Here is a 17,750-nt window from a genome sequence, read left to right on the forward strand (position 1 = left end):
ACCTCTTTCGGAGAGGGCAAAAGTGTGTACTCTACATTTTACTGAAAATTTGTTTTTCTACGATTCTTTGGGTAGATTCAGGCTAAAAAGTCATGCAGTTCCCCGATTTAATAAAGGTAACTTTGTGCAACAGACACTCTTGTTCAATAGATTTTACTGGTATTTAGATCTCACTCTCCAAAATAATGAAACCCTACAAAACTCAAGTCCTTCCTGCAAGAGCAATGTGTATTACCATTACCTAATCCCGACAACCAACATGTAAGTGTTAAAACTACCGTCCATTCCAATTACCAAATTCATAATAGCATGACCAAACATCACCGCTGGACAAAATTTCTGAACTAGAAAAATTGTGTTGATTGTATGAAAGAGAAAATCAAATTTTAAGGAAACAATTGGACAAATCGGCCTAGCATTACGAAAACAAAATAAAGACTTACACAAAAAATTGCTGGACTTGAACTTCAAAAACAACATTTACAAGAATTTTTTGACCACTTTGACAACACCTTGAAAAAATTGGTCTAAACAAAAATTGGTTTAGACAGTACTTCCCTCGCTGTCGGAAACGTGACGACTGCATGTCTACTATATATTTTTCGCATTAGATTTCAAAGCAATCGGTTTTGTAGTTCTTGATTAAATCAATAAAATAAATTTGCGCATCCATTAAATTTTTTGAGTCACCCTGTATATCCAAATCCAAAAAATATGAATGAAATGATAAATTACAAGAAGAGACTCATCATATTTTGTACATTTTAGACAGGATTATTGGTCAAAATTTTGAGCTGACGTCATCAATTTCGAAATGGTATAAAGCAAATATTTTTCATAGAGTTGGATATTCAACAGTTTATTGATAAGATTCGGGAGCAATCTCAGATTTATGACAAACGAAGTAAAAATTATAAGGACGATCACATGAAACAGGCATCATTTGTTTGTTGTTGTATTTGTATTTGTTGTATTTGTGTTGTGGTCACATACTATATCTATACAATGTTACAATGTATAAGGAAGGGACTGTAGTGGTTAAGAGCAAAATGTCCCGGAATGCGTCATCCGAAAGGTGGCAACCCTACCTGGGAGCACATTTATCCACTGCAGCTTGATTCGATTTGATGGCAAGCCACATTCCATTTCGATAGCCATTTCTGCTGCTTTTCTTGTTTCGAATTCGACAAGCGCACTTCCCATCTTTTTTGCCGACACCACCAGAGCATTAATATTTCCATATTTAGATAAAAATCTGTGCAACATTTCAATTGTGTATCCCCCGTTTGTTTTATCACCTTTGGCAACATCCCACTTTATTTTTATTCTATGATTAGCGAATCATTTTCTGATCTATGTTTCTTCTGTGCTCTGATTTCCTCCTGAATTCTCTCTAACTCTTCCTCGACTTGTTTGGACCCTTCTCTGCGAAGCCTTTCAATCTCCGCTCTAAGTTTTTCATCCGCTGTTTTCTCTCTCTTGGAATCACAGGCGCGCTTTTCACGAGCTTCCAATTTGAAAATACAGGCAAGGAATTTCATATAACAGGTATTAAACTGAACACGAGAAGCTAGTGCGATGACAAACATAACTTATATTTCTAGGAGAAGAATGTCGCAAGTTGTGGAAAAATTTGCGGGACCGGTATGTCCGGGAAAACAAAAAATCGAAGATTCAGCACTCGGGGCAAGAACTCGATGAAAATTGTTTTAAGCAATGGCCATATCTCAGAAATATTAGTTTTTTGACGCCCTATATTAGGCCAAGAGCAACATACACTGCCACCAAGGCCATTATACCGAGAGGTATGTAGTAAAATGTTTTCGATGAATTTAATGAATCAAAGTAATTTGTAGAGTCAGGAGTCAAACGTCCACATGATGTGGAAGTTATTCTCAGTGAAGAAATCAACGACGATTGCACACAAACCTCCACTCAGTAAGTACATATGAATCTTGTGTTTATGGCAATAGTTATAACTAACAATTGTAGGGATCCGTTGGAAATGAATAATATGGAAGTGTATTATGAAACTGACGTTTTCGAAACGTCCACTTCATCCAGAATGGAGCAGGGAGTGCCAGAGTCATCTCTGTTATGAATATAGTCAAGACGAAAATGAAAGATAGAATGAATGCTAGAAGCTTTGTTAAGATCAAAAATTTTTTTAAGTAACAGGCAAATGTGTAGCAATAATTTTGAAATTCTTCCAGAAATGTACACTCTGTTTACTACAGACATGCATAAGGCTCAAGCAGCATCTGGTTGTAATAATGATGATTTTGATGAAGCTGTGACGCTAACAAATGATATGTAATATGTCATTTATTAGCACAGATGACTTGTTTATTAGTATTACAGCTTGTCAAAATCTTCTTAAGCTTGATTATTACGTAGATACAAATTATACTGTTATTATTCTGGTCACGCTGAGAGTGAGTGGTAAGCGGTCATTGCAATGTGTTCTTGGTAAGCATTTTAAGGTAATAATTCAATTTCAAAAAGGAAGTCACTAATTATTATCGTATTCATAATTCCAATCATGCAGCCAACAAACAGAAATTTGTTAGATGAAACTGATATCGTCGATTATTTGTTGAAAATACCATTCAATTCATTAGCACACCACAGCCGACATTAAATTCGTTAGTTTCTTCAAGACTGTAATTTTGTTATTTAATTTTAGATTGATGAAACTACATTGGAACGCTTAAGTGGAGTTTTTGCATGTACACGGTTTAAAGGAATACATTTCTATGACAGAGTGGCTGAACTCCTATACGATATTCATTCAACATATGGATTGAGTCATGATAAATTAGTATCAACTATTACTGATAACGGCAGTACCTTTGTAAAAGCTTTCAAGGAGTTTGGTTTGCAACTGGTAGCTGAAGATAACAATAGTGTGTTATTTTTTATTGTACAATCGGGGTTCAAAGTGCTTAAACTTAATATAGTTATTATTGTCATCACTCATCAGTGATGAGTCATCACAAATATCTTTCACACTATAACATATAATCATTTTTTGAAGAAGTGTATACACATAGAAAAATTCCAGTCTGTACAGAAATCAAACACACGACCTTCTAAGCTACTACTTTACTACTGATTCAATTTTTTTCTATAATAATATTAATAATGTTTTTATTATAATGTTATACAGAGAGGTATACATTTAGTTAACTATAGCAGGCGAAGTTCAGCTTGTGCCAAATATGTATGCAATTAAAAAAAAAACGCATCAAAATTAGAAATAGATAGAATTAAAATCAATTCATTGTTGTTGTACGTTTTTCTTACAGTAGGTGCTTTTTTTTGTGTAGCCTAATTTTTTATATTTGATTGTAGCTGATGAATCTGAAGCCGATGAGACAGAAGATATCTTAGAATTTCAATATATTTTTAGTAATAACGACATAACACAATGGTGTTACCAAATCATTTAAGGTGTGCAAATCACACTTTAAGTCTAATTGGTACCATTAACTTACAGCAGATTATAAGAGGATCTCCAGTGGCTCGAATCCATCATCCAGTATTTGCGAAGTGCACTGCTTTGTGGAACTCTTCGCGTAGACCAAAAACAGCAGAAATAACCTTTAATAGATTAGGCTGCAGTTTACAGTACCCTTGCCCGAACAGGTGAAATTCATTATTTGACTGTGTGACTCAGTTAATAAAACACCAAGATCAATTAAACCAGTTAAATAAGGATTTAAATTTAAATGAGTTTAAAGATTTTGAATTGGAATATTTAGAAGAATTTTGCACAATTTTGAAACCCCTTGCAACTGCATGAGACTGTTTACAGACAGAAACTCACTGCTATTATGCTCGATTATTATCACCGTTGTTTTCACTTAAAATCAGGATGCAAGCTCTGCAAGAAAAAAAATCTTCGCTATGGAAATTTGATTATAACTGGCTTAATAGCTTCACTGGAAAAAAGATTCAAGAATTTTTTGCAATTTTCACCAGAAATTAACCATGCAGTTATAGCAGCTTGTTTTCACCCTGCTTTTAAGATGAGGTTGCTACCAGAACATCTCGAGTCAGAACGAAAACGGCTACAAAATTTATGTCTAAATGCTGTGGAACAGCGCTTAGGCGGACTAAACGACCATCAGAATCGGAGTAGTGACAATAATGAAGATTTCTATATTTTTTCTGAATTAGAAGTCATTACCTTCCTCAATGAGAAGAACAGATCACTGACTATATTGAATAATTAACCTACAATTAGAAAAATGTTCCTTAGATTCAACAGATATTGATCTCGGTTATGACTATGAGACAAGAAAGAGCTGCACTAAGAACATGCACTAAAAATGTCACCGATAAAGACAAATTATTTTTCGACTGTAGAACTTGTCCCCAATTTCTAATTTCAAAACTTAATGAAAGATCACCTCTTAGGTATCCATTGACGGAAGCCTTAACTTTTCTGAATCCCACAATTGCAGCTTCCGACAAAAATGATGCGTTTAGAAAACTTACTCAAGCTTTAGAAATCGTTTTAACTGCAAACCTATTGCCTGCCATAACAATCCAAAATGCCGACAGAGAGTACCGTCATTTACTATCGGATAATAATGTAATAAACAAAATGAAAATGTACTCCCGGAAAGACACTAGATTGGATGATTTTTGGATGTCATTATTGGCACATCATTCTTCAACAGAAAATTTAGAACTGATCAAATTGTTACCAATCTTGTCGCACGTGAATGCAACCCTGGAAAGGGGATTTTCCGTGAATGATAGTATTCTTGTAAAAAATTTAAAACAAGAATCATTTCTAGCACAACGAGTTAACTGATCCTAGACAACACTTTAAACAATTATTTATTGAAACTTTGGAAAGTGTTATTGGACAAATTCAACTTCGTTTCGTAGATTTAATGAATTAGCAGTTCTTTGATTTGCTTGCCTTCATTTTCTGAAGATTTTCCTCAAAACTTACTGAAACTTTTAGTTAACCAATATTGGTGTTTTGATGTTCCTAGATTAACAAATGAGTTATCAGTTATTTACGGAGACCATGAAATTCTTGGTGAACGTCAGCTGCCGCACGAAATGCTTTCCTTTTTGCAAAAAACAAATTTACAACCCTGTTTACCAGAATTTTATAAATTGTTTAATTGTTACTATACCTGTAACATCAGCGTCGGTGAAGAGGCGTTTTTCATGTTTAAAATGGATAAAAACTTTTGCTAGAAACACAATTTGTAAGAACAGACTTCAAGAAAGGCACTCATAGCTATAGAAAAAAATTTAGTAAAGAATTTAACACAACGTGAAACTTTCCACAATGAAGTAATAGATTTTGTTGCAGAAAATAAAAACCGTCGCTTTAAACAACTTTAATACTGTGGGAGATGATAATAGAATATTTAAATTTGTTTTTATTGTGTTTTTTAATTTGTACATATTTCTTTATTGTATTAGAACATTATTTTTGTTGATTTATAAGAATTTTTATATGTTTCTTTTATTTTGTTATGTTATATTATATTATGTTGTTATATTATTTTTTATTATTTAACCACTGCATGACTGTACACATGTTTATTTTATTAATACTTTTTATCAAAGAATTAATGTTAATTTTGCTCAGTTGTTGGAGCAACATTTTAGGCAAGAGATGACTCTACACCTCCCCGTTGGTTCTTGCTGGGCAATGTTTATATGACTGGTGAAGTATAGTAACCGTATTCGAGATACACCCACATAAATTTTTATGGGACCAATCACTCAAAAAGCGGTGCTCCTGAAACCGCAACCATAAATTATGAAAAAGGTTTGACAGGTCATTTTATACAGAGCCGTATTCGGGTTGAGTTGAAAGTTTTACCTGCTTTCGGTAATGAACTTGTTTACTCAAATTCCCAAAAGGTACTTTGGGTAGATTTGAAGTGGTCTTCATTTCAATAACTGATTTCACGTCTTACTTGTAGGTCGTTATTTTTTAGTGTCTGTTACAGTTTCTTTGCTTTATAAAAACAGTATTTTTCAATACTAAAAATAGTATTTTTCAATGCTTTATATTTTACTGGATTTGATTTTGGCGGTAAGTTATTGACAACTTTTTTTCTTTTTTATATACACAGATAACTAATTTTTGCTATTATAGATAGAGTGAATATTCCTAAAAATAATGGCAATTTGGATGGAGACCCGTGGACTTCGAAAACATTTTGGATGCTTCAGATAGTCAGCGCCCTTCATGTAACGACGAAGCCATTATTTTAACTAGTTCTGAAGACGAAGAGATTCCTATTAAAAAACGAAGAGCGCAAACTCTATCGAATGATGCTAAGGAATTAATTATTTCCTGTTATGACACTCTTATTTCCGAGAATCATAATAATCACCAGTGCCTAGAGCTTCTGACTTATTGAAAATTTCTACAAATACTATCAAGACGGTGCTAAAGAAAAGAAATCAAGCACCAACTGTACTTAAAAGAAAATCTTTTCAACGAGTAACCGAGGGAATGAAGGAAGCGATTATATCTAAAATATATGGGTCATACGCAAGAAATTTCATTCCAACTGCAAGTTCCGTTTTTGAAGAACTTTCCGAAGATGGAATTATAATACCGTATAAGATGAGCCAGTTTCGGTATGTTACTTCTTAGTACAATGACGATATAAATGTATGTAATAGTTATCAATTTTTAGGAAATTGCTATCAGACATGGATTATACATTCAAAAAACTGAATCGCCGTCAATATATAATGGAATCCGAAAGAATAATTCGACTTAGAACCATATATCTTGAGAAAATTAGGGAATTCCGCAGACTTAATCGTAATAATAGTGTACTTAGATGAAACATGGTTCGACACACATGCTGTTAAAACTAAAGGTTTGAGTGATTCTTCGTCAAAGTCCGTGTTAAAAGCCCAACCATCACGTGGTAACAGAGTGATAATTTTGCATGTGGGTGGGGAAAACAGATGCGTCACCAATGGTGCCCTAATTTCTGCAAAAGAAATTAAAAATTGTAGCGCTGGTTATCACGAGGAAATGACCGGGGCCTTATTTGAAAAATGGTTTCAAGAGCAATTATTAAAGAATATTCCAGAAGGAACCGTCATCGTAATGGATAATGCCCCGTCACACTCAAGATTGCTGGAAAAGGTGCCGAATACATCCTTCAGAAAAATGGAAATTTTGGAATTTCTTGAAAGGAAGAAAGTGCCAATTCCACCAGAATCAAAAACAAAAAAACAACTGCTCCAACTAGTTGCTACTCAACATTTTCAAAAAACATATAACAGATGAAATGGCGCGATCAAGAGGTTGTGAGGTTTTGAGATTACCACCTTATTTTTGCATTTTTATCCCGATAGAGTTAATATGGAGTGACTTAAAAAGAAATATGAGAAAATATAATAACCATCCAGAAAGTTCTCCCGCTGTAGTAAATCTCATTAGACAACAATCAGAATTCATATCTTCTGAAAAATGGCAGAATTGCATTCGACATGTTACAAAAGTTGACTCAACATTTGTAAATACACGGCTTAACGAAATTATAATTTCAATAAATAACGACTCATCTGAGTCTGAAAGTGACTTATAATCTTATAAATATTATTTAACTAATACAATTTGTCTATTATTTCACCTTATTCTTTTAACAGAGTACGGCCCTGAAAAATTCTGCCGGAACGTGCCTATATCTGGTCGTATAGGGTGTTAAAAGCAATAAATTACTGTTGCCATTGTGCAGGGGTTTCACTCATTATCTGTCATAAAGTTTTATGTGGGTGGTATCTCCAATGAAAATAGTATATATAGTATATTATAATAGAGAAAAATGTAGTGCACTTACTTACATGACTTACACATTTTTGGAATCTATATGTATATGTTACAGTCAAAGTGTTCATTCCGTCAATGTATACACTGACTAGCCAATGTATGCATTGACTGATTTGCTCAGTAAATGTGTTCACAATGGACGATGTGTAAGCTTTAACTAGTCAATGTATACATTAACGGTTCCCGCTTAGTCAAAGTATGCACCAAATAATACATGGTGACATAACCCCACATTGTACCTACTGATGTTTTAGCGGTATTTGTGATTTATTGTTTTTGTGTGCTGTGTAGTACATATTAAGTGTTAATTTAATATTATCTACAATGGATAAAACTGCAATAAAAACAAAGTTTTATGAACGCATTGAAAAAATCCCGCAAAAACCCAACAGTTTTCGGATGAATTTAGAAAAATATCTAAAGTTAAAGGCAGAAATGAAAAATGCAAAAACTATGCCAAAGAAAGAAAATCAGGATTTTTGGTTACTAAAACATTACGATATAATATCTGTTAATGGGGTAGAAAAACTGATTGCCCCGTTAACCACAGAAAGGGTATTATATTACGTGGTTACTGAAGATTTATTTGACATATTATACGAGACCCATGTATCAATTGGCCATGGTGGCCGTGATAGGATGAAAAAGGAAGTACAACAACGCTACAAGAATATTACTACACAAGACATTCAAATATTTTTAAATCTGTGCGAGTTATGTTTGAAAAAGCGGAAAAGTGAGAAAAAGGGTTTGGTAGTTAAGCCAATGGTTTTTTCACATTTTAATTCAAGATGCCAAGTGGATTTGATTGATTTTCAATCTCAAGCGGATGGAGAATTTAAATTTATTGTAGTTTATCAAGATCATCTAACCAAATTTGTAATTCTAAATGGCCGGTTGCACCGCATGTACTAAGCCAAGCTTAACTTTAAGTCTGGCCTAAATTTGTAGATTTCAGTTGCACCATTGATGGATTGAGACTTAAAACGGATTTTCCGGAGTTAAATTTAAGCCTGCAAATTTCTAGACTTAAAACGTTAAGTGTAGATTTGCGCATGTTCCTTTTATTTGTCTCTCCACCCAAATGTTAGGTACGCCATGTGTCAAACAGAAGCTGTTTTTGTAAACAATGACTGGTAAACAGAGTGTGTATCATAAGTATCTTGTATTTCTCCCAAAGAACGTGATTTTATTTAATACAACAAATGAATCCAAGAGATTATGACATTTTTGAAGATGATTTGGACATTTTGGAAATTTTTGATCAAGGTTTTCCAAGAAGAATCTATAACAGAGCAAATGCCTTCGAGTCTTTGGACAACTGGGGATTTTATAGGCGGTATAGATTAACCAAAGAAACAGTTCTGGACATGCTGGACTTAATTGAGAATCAGTTAGAATTTCCATCAGACATGTAAATAAAAAACACTTGTGTAGTTATCGCTGTAATACCTAACAAATGTTAACTTTCAGGAATAATAGTGTAAGTCCAATTAACCAGCTGTTAACATGCTTGCGGTTTTTTGCATCAGCAGGATATTTACAAACAATTGCTGATGTACAAGGGATGCATGTATCTACTGTGTCACGCATAGTAAAAAAGGTTTCTGTAGCCGTCGCTAGAGAATCGTTTTATAAAAATGCCTGATACTCCTGCAAAGATAGCAGCAACACAACAAAAGTTTTTTGATATTGCTGAATTTCCAAGAGTGTTGGGGGCGGTTGATGGAACACATGTTAAAATTCAATCGCCAGGAGGGAACGATGAAGAAGTGTTCAGAAATAGAAAAACATATTTTTCTATTAATGTTCAGTGCGTGTCTGATGCTGAATTAAATATAGAAGATATTGTGGTAAGATGGCCAGGGTCAGCACATGACTCGACCATTTTTAACAACAGCCGTATCAGGGCACGTTTTGAAAATAATGAATTTCCAGACAATTTATTACTTGGTTTGTTATAAATTTATAGCCTGTAAAAAAATTATGACCCAGTAATTTTCAGGTGATATCCTGTGAGGTCTTATTTTTTTACACCTTTAACCAACCCACGTACTCAAGCAGAACATCGTTACCAAACATGCCATATTCATACTAGAAATGTGGTGGGACGGTTGGTGTGTGGAAACGTTGCTTCCCAGTGTTAGCATATGGTTTACGCCTGAAATTGGAGACAACGTTACCAGCTATTGTGGCTTGTGCAGTTCTGCATAACATTGCTAATCAAGCAAATGCACCACCACCTCTTGCACCTGAAAACATTGATCCAGGACAACTGCAAATTTTAGGGCCGGTCTTTTCACCTCCTGATAAAGTTCCTGATAATTTTTATCTGCTGGATAACGTCAAATGGTGTCTTTTCACCACCTGACAAAATTATCTCCCAGATAAATAGCTCTTATTCGGCAGAAACACCATTCGGAACTTTAAGTTCGATTCTTACAGATATCTGACGGCGACAGCCGATGGCGCAGCAAACTTACGCGATTGCTCACTTGTCGACGTGTCCATTTCTGCCAAAGACCGTTATAGGTTATGTGTTGTAGGTGTTGTTTTTATTTGAATCGTGAGTGATTTTATTATATAAAAAAAATGGGCAAACGAAAAATTGAAAATGAAGAAAAACGGAAGAGGGAGCCAAATTACACGAAGGCCGAAACAAGGCGGCTTTTAAAAATGATTGCTACTAGGGCGCATATTACTGAAAATAAAAGAACCGATTCCGTCACGTGGAAGCAGAAAGAGGAGACGTGGAAAGAAATTGCTGCCGAATACAATCCAATAACAGGCAAGTTATTTATTTTACATGTTATATAAATTATATTTTTATTATACGAGCCCTAACAACTAAATATTGGGACACCAAAAAATTTTTATAAAAAAATCACCAAACTTTTTAACAAAAATGTAATTTATTTTAGATAATTAAAATTTTAAAATTACTTCGTTTTGCAAGACTGTTAACGTTTACAGCACAACAAAAACTGATTTCTAACTCAAACAGTGACATAAAACTCTAAAACAACGTAACATTTTGTGACACATAAATATTGGGACACAGCAAATTCAATAATTGGTTATATCTCCTTTTGCCTTAATAACTGCAGGAATTCTTGCCATCATACTTTCAACTAATTTTCTGCAATACACAGGAGTTGTTACCGTATCCTACACTCGCTAAATTTCTTGTTGAAGATTGACAATCGCTTGTCATGGATGATTTCCTAAATATTTTTTTATTTCACGCCATACCGTCTCTACTAGATTAGGATCTGGGCTATTCAATGGTCAGGGCAAACATTTATATTATTATTCTTTGTAATAAGTGTTGTAGGTGTGTAACTTGAAGCGTCATCCTGTTGAAAAATATAAATATCAACAGGATAGACTGCTTCAGTAGTTGTTAATATTTTTTTACAAAGTCTCTTGACATTTGTTTGAATTTGTAATTTCCTTTCCATGAACGTTGTTAACTGGTCTTTAAATTCTGTTAATAGACATGCACCCCCAAACCATTTTTCCGCTTGCAAACTTGACTGATTGTTTAAGATAATCCATATTAAAATTCCTTTTTTATTTCAATAACTCTTTTTCGACTATTATCTCACCCATACATCAAATTTGGACTCAGCGTTATATATTACTTTTCTCCAATTTTTATTTTGGTCATATTAACCAATTTTTCTTATGGGCAGTTTTTAATTGTGGTTGTACTTTAGCCTAACATAATATAAATAAATAATAAAGTCCATCAAAGATAGCTTTATTTAAGATTTACAATGTAAAAACCAAGGCCTGATTTGTGTATCCACTCGCGACAATATTGTCTTGAAACATTTAATTGGTTATCGCTATTCCAGCAAGTAGTAATTTCTCTTGAAGTACTCCGTCGTCCACTTTTATAAATTTTTCATCAGTTGTCGTTGATCACGCGGCTTCACAAGTGGTGGCCTACCGGGAATTTTACCTTTTATTCCTATGGTACCTCTGTCTGCGTAATATTTTACGATGTTTACCATCGACGACTAAGCTATTTAAAACAAATCTTCACCTTTTTTTTATCGATTTTCCCACGCAGTACTGCGAAATTATTATTTTCAGAAATTTTACTAAAACTAGCCCACCACTAACTATTTTCTTCTAAGTGAAACCAACACTAGTATGAAATGCTACGATCCCTATAATAATGGCAGCATTTACCAGCCACTACGTTTGTATTTCGATGGTATACTTAGCAAATTTTCTCGGGTGTCCCAACATTTATGTGTCAGCAAAAATGGCACATTTTTTATTTAGGTGACAATTTTTGCGCTCTAAGAAAATTTATTAATTTGCAAAATACCTCACTCTCTGCCAAAATAGATGCCCATGCAAAATTTGCATTTAGTCCAGACGAATTGAATGATATCAAAAATATATACCGGATTTTTTTGAGAAATTGTCTGTGTCCCAATATTTAGTTGTTAGGGCTCGTATATTGTAATAAAAAATAGGAAATGTAATCCGAACACCAGAAAGGATTCGTCGAAAGTACCAAGCGACGAAGAGAGATATAAAACGCAAAGTTGCGTTCAATAAAAAAGAAACGTACAAAACTGGTGGCGGATCTTCCCAGTATGTGAGCTTCGAAGATTATGAGACCGAACTGTTAGAGTCCCTAACAGTGCCTGTCAATGGACTTCCATCAGAATTTTATTCAGATGAGGGATTGATTCCTATGGGTGAGAATACATGGGCTGCATTCACCTTTTTACTGTCACTATCGCTAATTTAAGCAAAAGTATCAAACATTCCTCCAAAATATGCAAGTTTATTGCTCTACATCAATTTTTTCTTCATAAAATCACAATAAAAATATGGATATTATATAAATAGATATTAATTTTGAAATATAAACAATTGTTTCAATGTTTTAGCAATGAATGGTGAAACATCAGATAACCCGAACATTGAAATTGCAGTCAATGAGGATCTAACATCAGATGCTCAAGTGCCACAAATAATAATTGATGTATAAGTTCTGCTTTAATTAGTCATTTGACTCTTTTTGCTAATCGTTAACTTGCATTTGCAGGAGGCACATGTTGATCCATCTGAAACAGAGGAATCCATCGTCCCGGGACTTTTGCAGGTTTGCTCAAAGGACGGAGGAGAGGTAAGGAGCCTATACTCGGTAAAATATCATTTAACAATTGCAATGATTGTAGGGTTCACGTACAGGAGTGAACTCAAATATTAAATGGACGGGATGGTCTCCTGCACAACTAAAAACAAAAAAACATCCTCTCCTAAATCAAAAAAAGGCAAAGGGGCACTGTACCAAGGACCAATTAACGGTGAAAGTGGAGAATGTGGTGAACTCACGTCATAACCTTGTAGAATTGCAGAAGAAGTACCTGGAAAACGAGGAGCTTCATCGAGTTGAAGAACATGAATTAAAAATGGCAATTCAGAAACAAAAATTAGCCGCTTTGGATTTAGAAATCGAGAGGGAACAGAAACTGTATTTAAAAAAAATGGAGTTACTAGAATGTGAATTATCGATTAAAAAAAAACACTAGAGTTGCTAGAAAAATAAAACATTTTTTTATTTTGCATTAAACAAATAATACATATGCATGTACTAAATTATAAATCCACCTGCAGTCAACATATTTCGAAAATAATCAATTATTGTTTCCCTTTCTTCAACACCACCATCGTTATTTTCTACACCATTATATACCACAGGCAGATCCTCTTCATCATCCCCTTCAAAAACTTCTTCATTTTGTTGGCAGGCAATGTTGTGTAAAATGGCACATGCCACCACAATTCTCTGTGCTAAATTCAGCCGACACCTTATACCCACACTTAGGACCGGAAATCTACGCTTCCAAATTCCAAATGTTCTCTCCACAACATTCCTAGTTCTTATTTGTGATTCATTATAAAGATTTTCTGTCTGTCCTTCAGGATTATGAATCGGAGTTAAATGATACCTTCGAGAAGGATAGCCACTATCTCCTAATAAAATTCCATTGCCCATCTCGCCATTTTCAGACCTCATATATACAGATGAATTTTGGGACATCATGTGTCGAACCTGGCCAACGTGTCACTAAATCCAAAATTTTATGATTGGCATCACAAATAACTTGGGCATTCAATGAAAAAAAGCCCTTTCGACATCGAAATAATTCCGCACGCTCACCTCCTGGAGATTGTAACTTTATGTGCGTACAGTCTATTGCCCCGATCACTCGTGGAAATTATGCCAAATTATGAAATTTAATAATTTTCTCGTGTCTTTGTTCCTCAGTATTCGGCATAAAAATATAAATCCTTCTTAACGTGCAAATTGCTGTTACCACACGTTGAACTATTTTTGCTGCTGTTGATTTATGGACTCCCATAAAATCACCTATACAAATATAAAAATTTCCGGTGGCCAGAAATCGCAACGTCAAAAGTAGTTAATCCATAGGACGAATAGCTCGATCTAAATTCATGTTTTAAATTAACACAAATTAATAGTACGTCTAATACTACCTATTTATTTTTGCCTTCCGGTCCGATGATGTAAATACTCTTGAATTTCGTTAAATAATAATCCTACTGTGGCTTTTGAAAGGCGAAAACGATTGAAAAACTCTTGGTCATTCCAAAAGTTGAAATGATCTCTCCTTTCGCGAACAGTATACAGGGTGTCCCAGAATTCGCGCCATTCCCGTGAATGACATGTTCCCTGTCCCGAACTGTGCCGTAATTCGCAAAAAGAATTTTCCAGGCTTTAACCGTGTGAGAACTGGAAGGCGATTAAGTTGACCAATAGAGAGGCTGCTTTTATATCCGAACGTTTCTATGTTCAAAGTTACCTATGCCAAGAACAAAAAATCGGGTAATACTAAAGTTGAATGAATTTTTTCCGAATCCCCCTCCGTCAACAAAAGGAAACAGAAGTGTGGTTATAAATTTAATCATTTTGACAATTGTTTGTCATAAACTGTCACGAAGTTTATCACTGATCTGAAGAGACGCTTCTGCGCCAAAGATGACTGATTAATGTACACAGAGACATCAAGGTTTACTTTAAGGCAAGTAGCATGGGACAGAAGTTATTTCTGCTGCCATTCTAGTTAAATTGTGTTTAACTGGGCTGTACATGTCATAAGAGAGGCTGTTTCATTTCATCGTAGGCAAATAATACATTTATTACTATTCTACATAGAGTAGCTACCGAAGAGCAGGTATTAGAAGTCATTTTCTTAGAGCCCCGTGAATAATCGTCGGCACCCAGACCAACATGTGTTTCACCGATTGTTACATCGAGCAAGAGAAGATGGATCTTTTCAACCTAGTCGGAAAGGCCGTGCTGGGGCTCCACGGAATGTACGTGTGGGTGCTGAAGAGCAAGTGTTAGAAAACATGGAAGCGGATCCTAGGAGAAGTGTCCTCTACGTAGCGCAAATGAGTGGATGCTCAAGATCGACCACTCATCGTATCCTTCAAGAGAGAAGACTGCATCCTTACCATTACACGAGAGTGCAGCATCTGCGACCAACCATTGTTGGAAAACGTTCCTTTGAATGTACGGCGGAATATGTGGTTTCAGCACGACGGCGCTCCTCCACATAATTCGATACTTGTACGACGAACATTGAAAAGAGTATCGTCATAGGTGGCAGTACTAACATCTGGCCTCCTAGATCTCCAGACCTTTCTGCTTTGGACTTTTTTTTTTGGAATCAAATTAAAAATTACGTACCTATATAGAGAACCCCTAGATATGTTAGAAGAACTGGAAGAGAGACTGCACGAAGCCTACGCTACAGTTACTCCTGAGATGTTAAATAATACACAACACAACATAATTCGACGAGCTAGAACTTGCATTGAAGTTAATGGTGGTCATTTTGAGCACATTGTTTAATAACGTTACAGTACAACGATTCCAGCCCATAGATTAATAGTATTGCTCTTGATATGCTCTCACGTTAGCGAAATGTGGATTTTCGTTTGCCCAGAAGTGCCAATTGTGCGCATTAAATATTCCTTTTCGGGAAAATCAACATTCGTCGGCGAAAAGAATGTGCCGTGAAAAATCAGGATTTAGTTCATTTTGTCGCAGTAACCATTTAGCAACATGCACTCGTCGCGCAGTCGGCTCGTCGCAGATGCTGCACTTTCGTTAATAGTAAGGATGCAGATTTTTCTCTGTAAGGATACGATGCATGATCGATCTTGAGCATCCAATCATTTGTGTCACTTGTTCTTCACCGTCTATGCGTATAATCCGTGGAGCCCCAGCACGGCTTTCCGAATAGGCTGAAAAGATCCACCTTCTTTTGCTGGATGCAACAAACGACGAAACACATGCTGGTCAAGGAGCCGATGATTGGGGAAAAGACCTGTATATTCGCGCACAGCAGTGGCTGCATAGGGTGTACATTCTCCATAAATTAACATCATTTCCAAATATTCTTTATACTAGTATGAATAAGACATCAATAACTTAGTGGTATTGGTACTGATTTGTTTATAGTTTGTATTGTTCTTAAAAAAAATTGCAACTAAACGATTTTTGTTATAATTTTTATTCGTATCTTTTCAATCTCTAGAAAGTACTCACAATTTTAAAGAAACTGTTTTAAATCATCATGTGCAACATCAATATTATTCTTGAATAAGTCTCAGTTTTCAGTATCTCCCCCACATGATTGACACCACAGCAGATACCTATGATCTTAATACACCAGAGAAGTGGAGTCTCGTCTCTTTTTTCGTTGCTTAGACTAGGTATCAGCAACAAAGCTGTTCAGTAAAAATTGATACTGTTTATTGAAAATCATAAGCACCGATTAATCAAAAGCGATATTTATGTTTTAGTATACTTAATAACGTTCTTTGAATGGACATGTGGTACTCTTTTTTAGAAATAACGATAAACTTAATATCAGGCATATGATGCATGTTGAAAATGTACTAATTTTCGTTAAAAAGAACAACACATTATTCACGGGGCTCTAAGAAAATCACTTCTAGTACCTGCTCTTCGGTATCTACACTATGTAGAATAGTAATAAATGTATTATTTGCCTACGATGAAATGAAACAGCTTCTCTTATGACATGTACAGCCCAGTTAAACACAATTTAACTAGAATGGCAGCAGAAATAACTTCTGTCCCATGCTACTTGCCTTAAAGTAAACCTTAACGTCTGTGTACATTAATCAGTCATCTTTGGCGCAGAAGCGTCTCTTCAGGTCAGTGATGAACTTCGTGACAGTTTATGACAAACAATTGTCAAAATGATTAAATTTATAACCACACTTCTGTTTCTTTTTGTTGACGGAGGGGGATTCGGAAAAAAATCATTCAACTTTAGTATTACCCGATTTTTTGTTCTTGTCATAGGTAACTTTGAACATAGAAACGTTCGGATATAAAAGCAGCCTCTCTATTGGTCAACTTAATCGCCTTCCAGTTCTCACACGGTTAAAGCTTGGACAATTCTTTTTGCGAATTAAGGCACAGTTCGGGACAGGGAACATGTCATTCACGGGAATGGCGCGAATTCTGGGACACCCTGTATGTTCGATGTGGATTTATTTCTTCGATCACATTTATTAAATCTGCATCAAATAATATGTCGATATCTTCGTAGACATCCATAGCGTAATCAAAATAAAACGATAATATACGAAGTAAATGAGGTTATGTTAGCAACGGTACGACTTCGAACGTCAAAAACTGTTGCAAACCCAGTTGCAAATAGTCTTTCTCTCTTATTCATGTTAGAATACCAATAGCTCCCACTCTCTCGCTTACAGCTGGACTAGCTGATTGTTATCGGAGACCCATGTCTAACAGTTGCAAAATGAAGACGGTACGAACTTATTTTTAGAAGATAAGACCGCCAGGTAAAGT

The 17,750-nt window shown here is 35.1% G+C and overlaps 1 protein-coding gene across 1 annotated transcript; it reads left to right on the top strand.

Moving 5' to 3' along the window:
• Window positions 1-10,432: 10,432 nt before the first annotated feature.
• LOC135129926 (myb/SANT-like DNA-binding domain-containing protein 4) lies at window positions 10,433-13,265 on the top strand. The gene is made up of 5 exons (XM_064057195.1): window positions 10,433-10,628; window positions 12,334-12,561; window positions 12,757-12,851; window positions 12,915-12,995; window positions 13,061-13,265. The coding sequence occupies exons 1-5, from the start codon at window positions 10,433-10,435 to the stop codon at window positions 13,064-13,066; spliced, it is 606 nt and encodes a 201-aa protein (XP_063913265.1). The 3' UTR covers window positions 13,067-13,265.
• The last annotated feature ends 4,485 nt before the right edge of the window (window positions 13,266-17,750 follow it).

Source organism: Zophobas morio, unplaced genomic scaffold (genome assembly GCF_036711695.1).
Source record: "Zophobas morio isolate AGI-343-1 ecotype UQ-CSIRO unplaced genomic scaffold, CSIRO_AGI_Zmor_V1 ptg000017l, whole genome shotgun sequence".
Taxonomy (NCBI): Eukaryota; Metazoa; Arthropoda; class Insecta; order Coleoptera; family Tenebrionidae; genus Zophobas; species Zophobas morio.